Genomic DNA, 4,932 nt, shown 5'->3' with positions numbered 1-4,932 from the left:
TTTAAAATTTGCGATATCACGGAACAAAATAATGCTATTCTAATGAAGGAAAATGGTCAAAAATTCATGAAACACTTCGATAAGCTAAAACATGCTCATTCCAAGGAAAAACCGCCTTGAAGGTATTTGGTATCGGTTAACAATAGCCGATACGGTAATAGAAAGCTTAATAAGTTAAAACTTTAACCTTGCCAACTTAAACAACAGATCTAAAAATAAATAATAAAATTTATTACCACCTAATTCTAAATATGCATAACTCTTGACCACACTGTATTAATACAACGCTCGAGTTCTTCACATCTCCAATGTCGGATGCGCATGCCGCTCGCGCCGTCAGCACAGACACCAAATGCATAGTACAGTAAATTCCCGAGACACCTGACCGCTGATTTCCGGCCTCGTGTGGGAATCCGCTCACCCCTTCTCATGTCGCGAAACATTACCAGAAACGAAAAATATTTTAATTTATTTAACAGCGCATAATGGAAAATTTGTCAATCACGGGAATGCTTTGAATTTAGCACAGCCAATGAGATCGAAGGGGATTATGAAATTACACCTCTCAAAAGTAACCCAGGCTTGTTCTATGAAGAAGAATTACCCATTAGGATTTTCCACGCAAAATGGAAAGTAGTAAGAGCCATAGGTGTTCAAGATATTCTCGACGCAAAGCCACTTATTCTACCACAAATGGAAAGAATCAAAACACTTTGTGACAATTACAGCTGGACACACTGTCCTTCGGATACAATTAGAATCGATTTAACACGAAAATTATCAGATGCAAAGCAGTACGAACAACTTTTACGTAACAGTCTAACAAAACCAATGGCCACAAAATCACGAAGATCAGCACCTTTGGGATTTATCGGTACAATTAGTAATGCCCTTTTTGGAACACTTACAGAGGACGACGCAAAATATTATAACCAGGAAATAGACAAAATTTACAAAGACCAAAAACACTTATCAGAACTATTGGGAAAACAGACGCACATTGTTAGATCAGAATTCCAAGACATTCATCGAGACCTAATAAAATTAAGGAATTCTTCCTTAATAATAGATAACAGAATAAAACAGTTAACAGCAGGTCTCCTTAAACTCGATAAAGTCGAGACAGAAATGGAGTTACAAAGAGCCACAACGTCTTGGACGTATCAAATATCCAGGCACGTGGACGAATACCTTTAGGCCTTACTAGTACTGACAGACGCAATAATGTTTGCTAAATTAGGAATATTACACCCAGCTATATTGTCACCCGATCAACTCGAACTAACATGTACCCGTATTAACCAATCAACACCATATGAATTTCCCCTCTCCCTAACAGAACTACGATCAGAAAGATTTTATAGAATAATCACAATCAGCACAATATATTCAAATGGAAGAATGCTAATATCAATCGAAATTCCCCTCCTAGATAAAGCACCCTTCAATCTGTATTGGCTACATCCATTACCATCCTTTTTGCCAATTTCACATAACATTTCCAGTGCCATTCTCATTGTACCACAAACCCCATACCTCGCAATCGATGACTCTCATAAGGAATATCTCTTGCCAACGGAAAGCTTCATACAAAGATGTAAGATTCAAGATCAACTGGCATATTTATCAACCAACTCAAAACTACAAACACATGGCTATACTCTGTCAAAGAGAAAACACCGGTGCAAATCAAATGCAATTACCGCGCCGCAGGCTATGAACTGATACAAGGTCCAGGAATTTTGAAACTAAAAAAGAATTGCCAGGCACAAATAAATAATTCAAGAATGATTGCATCAGAAGAAACAACGTCTAAAGTAAACTCGACATTTAAACAACTACCAAGCCTAAATATAACGCACTTGATACCACAGATTACACCTCATCACATACAAATAATATCCGATTATCAACAACAAGAAATACCGCTAGGACCATTACATGATAAAATAAACGAGAAATCCATTGCCTTACTAGAAATCGAACAAACAAGTAAACAATTTAGCGACACATCACCGTACGCAAAGATTAACATCCTATTCAACCTATGGAATATCCTCGAGGGATGATATGGAATATCCTATAGGGATACTAATTATCATAATTGACATAATATGGGTTGTTACAAAATTTTATACGAATCATTGTTTAAAACCCAACATAACAGCAAAGAAACCAACTGAACAAATAGAGATGGGAACACTAAAACATAGAAAAACAGAAAATTTAGCATCACCCTATATACAACCGACGATCTCGCCATCGTTTTGCATACCACCAATTCCAAGAAGTCCGCCTGCACTCACAGCAGATCTCGCGGAAAAAATAAGGAATGTCCACCTCTACTAAACAGCACAGGTAAAGACGTAATGTCAAAATCCAATCAGAACTCACCGTTACCACCTCCATTCATACCTAATAAACCCTATATAAACCATCGCACAATTACACCATACCATTATCAAAGTTTTTTTTCGTGTGAACTACAAGGACCACTATAAAGCGAAATGGGTTTCTATAGAAAACCAGGAAATGGTATGTATCTTAACGAAACTACACGATTAATGAACAAAGCCTCCCTAGTAATAAACCATAACTAACTAAGTTTTTTTTCCCTCCTTTAATATCAAACAGCTACATTGCCCATGTTCAATGACACGCGGATGCCTCGGCTAGCCACCCCAGCAGAGAGGCTGCTCCCGCCGCCTACCCTGGACAACCTCAGGAGGAGGGAGTGCATCCAGGGAAAGGCTTGGGTGGGACCCAATGGCACCATCGTCTGTGATAGGTGCCATTGGACCTTCTCGGTAGTGGAGGCACAACAATACGCACCAGCACATGTACATCGGCTGGTGCGAGAAGGTCGTCTGGCCCATGCAGCGGCCCGCTGCCTGGAGTGCCGGAGACGGGCACTCAACAGGAGCAACCCGGATCATTGCCTGCAATGTATCGCAGCCATCGCAGCCGTCGAGCTGGCGGTGCGGCCCGTGATAGAAGTACCGTCGCACAGAACCCAGCCCCTTCCCCCAAGCCCCGAATAATATCATTATTATTTTATATTACTACCTTTTACTTTATTATTTTATAATACCATGTTATATATATTATTTACTATAAATATATATATTATTATCTCACCATTATATATTATTTTTATTATTATATTTATATTATATTATATTATATTCATTGCGTTACGAATGTTATGTAAAAATTTAATCGATTCGCTTTAAGTTCTGACCGTTTATCAGCGATTACGATAACGCGCATTCCAACGCCTGTGTAACATCTCTCCCATGTCAATAAAAAAGTTTTATACATAAATGCAAAAAAGAAAAAGAAAATATATATCAGTCAGTTATGTAATTCGATGTCAGTCGATGAAAACGTACACCCTTATTACACGAAACAGCCTCTTGAGACTATTTCGTGTCTGGCGAAGGGGGTGTTACATGCGGCCCTGCATCAACACCAGCACATCCGCTGAACTTGGGACCCCTCCCGATTTCAACGGATGCAAAAACGAAGGTTCTCGAACACGGGTCGTGCCATGCGAGGATCAGCTAGTATATAAACCCGTGGACACGCCCCACGGTGGCTCTTTTTTATTCCGCTGTCAGTACGTTATCATCGTGGTGATTACCGAAATCTTGTAGTCGCGGACAGGTTAACTTCACGCGTTGTCGTTACCTACGAAAGTCCGACGTATAATCGGTTAAGATCACATCGAACCTTTATCATCAATCGAACACCCACTCAGCGTCGCGCTTTGGTCATCAAATACTAAATTATTGTAGTCACGGATAGAGTAATCGTATGCGCGCCGCGTCGTTACCGAGGAAAGTCCGTTGTTAATTAGTAGAGACCCGTGTCGCGAGTGATAGTTGCCGACAAACAGATCCTTGCAACAGCACAGTCCTGGGACCACAACAGATAGCTGGTACAACCAAACTGTAAGACCGACAAGCGGTAATGTACCTACATAATTGTATACTTGATTTCCCAAAACCGATATTGTAATATAAACTCGTTATTTTGTAACAATACATATTCATTTATATATTTAAATGCTGAACCTTGAAAACAATCATTGCAATCCCGAATTGCTCTTTCCCGTTAGCGAATACAGTTAAGATGAGCTTTAGCTCTTTAATTGAAGACGAAGATCCCAAGAAAGAGTCACAGATAAGCTGGGACGTAACATGTATAATTCCCTAAAATATATACAAGAAAGAGCTCGTTGACCCTCGGGGGGGGGGGGTCGACCTTTGCAACTCCCCGAATAGTGGGGGAGAAACAATCGACGCGCGGGAGAATTGAAGACGAGTTCAGAGAGAGTAGAAAACTGAGACACGTGGAACGTCTGCCGATAGAAATAAAGTTTTGTTGTGTTTAATAACGATTTCGTTATTCCACCCCTACCGAAGAGAATTGCAGGGGGTACTGCGCCATTGCCATTGGCTCGTCCAGGGTGTAGAGCGCCCACACGTTTGCCCGTTGTTATGGAATGTGAATGAGCCTTTGCGTTTGGCACTTCTGTTTGAAGTTAGTTTAGCGTCAATTACGATTTTCTTGTATTTACGGTATTTCGTTTTTTATATTGGATTTTATTTAAAACAATTTGTTAATACTCACTCGCATAGCGACTGTTAACCAGACGCCTATTGTAAAAGCTTGTATTTAAAGTGAAGAAATTCAACGTTTGTGTTAAATTAGTTATATTTAAACTGTTACAATAAAGTTAATATTACATTTCTTAATTTATCTTAAATTAACTTATTCCTGGCTAAGTCCCACGCAGTTCTAATAATCTTGTCACGTGCGGCGTGAACGCCAGTAAAACCCTAAGTCCTTAAAAATAGAACCGCACGGACTCGCAACAAGTGTGTAGCGCCATGCGACATGCGCAGAAAAACTCCCTGCATCTATTTT

The 4,932-nt window shown here is 39.8% G+C and overlaps 1 protein-coding gene across 1 annotated transcript; it reads left to right on the top strand.

The window, feature by feature from the left end:
• The first annotated feature begins 807 nt into the window (after nucleotides 1-807).
• On the top strand, nucleotides 808-4,667 carry LOC128874269 (uncharacterized). The gene is made up of 2 exons (XM_054118820.1): nucleotides 808-2,535; nucleotides 2,635-4,667. The coding sequence occupies exons 1-2, from the start codon at nucleotides 2,508-2,510 to the stop codon at nucleotides 3,039-3,041; spliced, it is 435 nt and encodes a 144-aa protein (XP_053974795.1). The 5' UTR covers nucleotides 808-2,507; the 3' UTR covers nucleotides 3,042-4,667.
• Nucleotides 4,668-4,932: the final 265 nt, after the last annotated feature.

The sequence above is a fragment of the Hylaeus volcanicus genome, chromosome 3 (assembly GCF_026283585.1).
Source record: "Hylaeus volcanicus isolate JK05 chromosome 3, UHH_iyHylVolc1.0_haploid, whole genome shotgun sequence".
In the NCBI taxonomy this organism is placed as follows: Eukaryota; Metazoa; Arthropoda; class Insecta; order Hymenoptera; family Colletidae; genus Hylaeus; species Hylaeus volcanicus.
Note: the sequence above shows the minus strand (reverse complement) of the source record. Positions and strands in the feature narration are given on the sequence as shown.

Excerpts from the sequence above, each read along its gene's own strand:
- LOC128874269 (XM_054118820.1), top strand. The coding sequence starts at position 2,508 with ATGGGTTTCTATAGAAAACCAGGAAATG. Across the intron at positions 2,536-2,634 it reads CTATAGAAAACCAGGAAATG|CTACATTGCCCATGTTCAAT; the intron begins GTATGTATCTTA and ends AATATCAAACAG.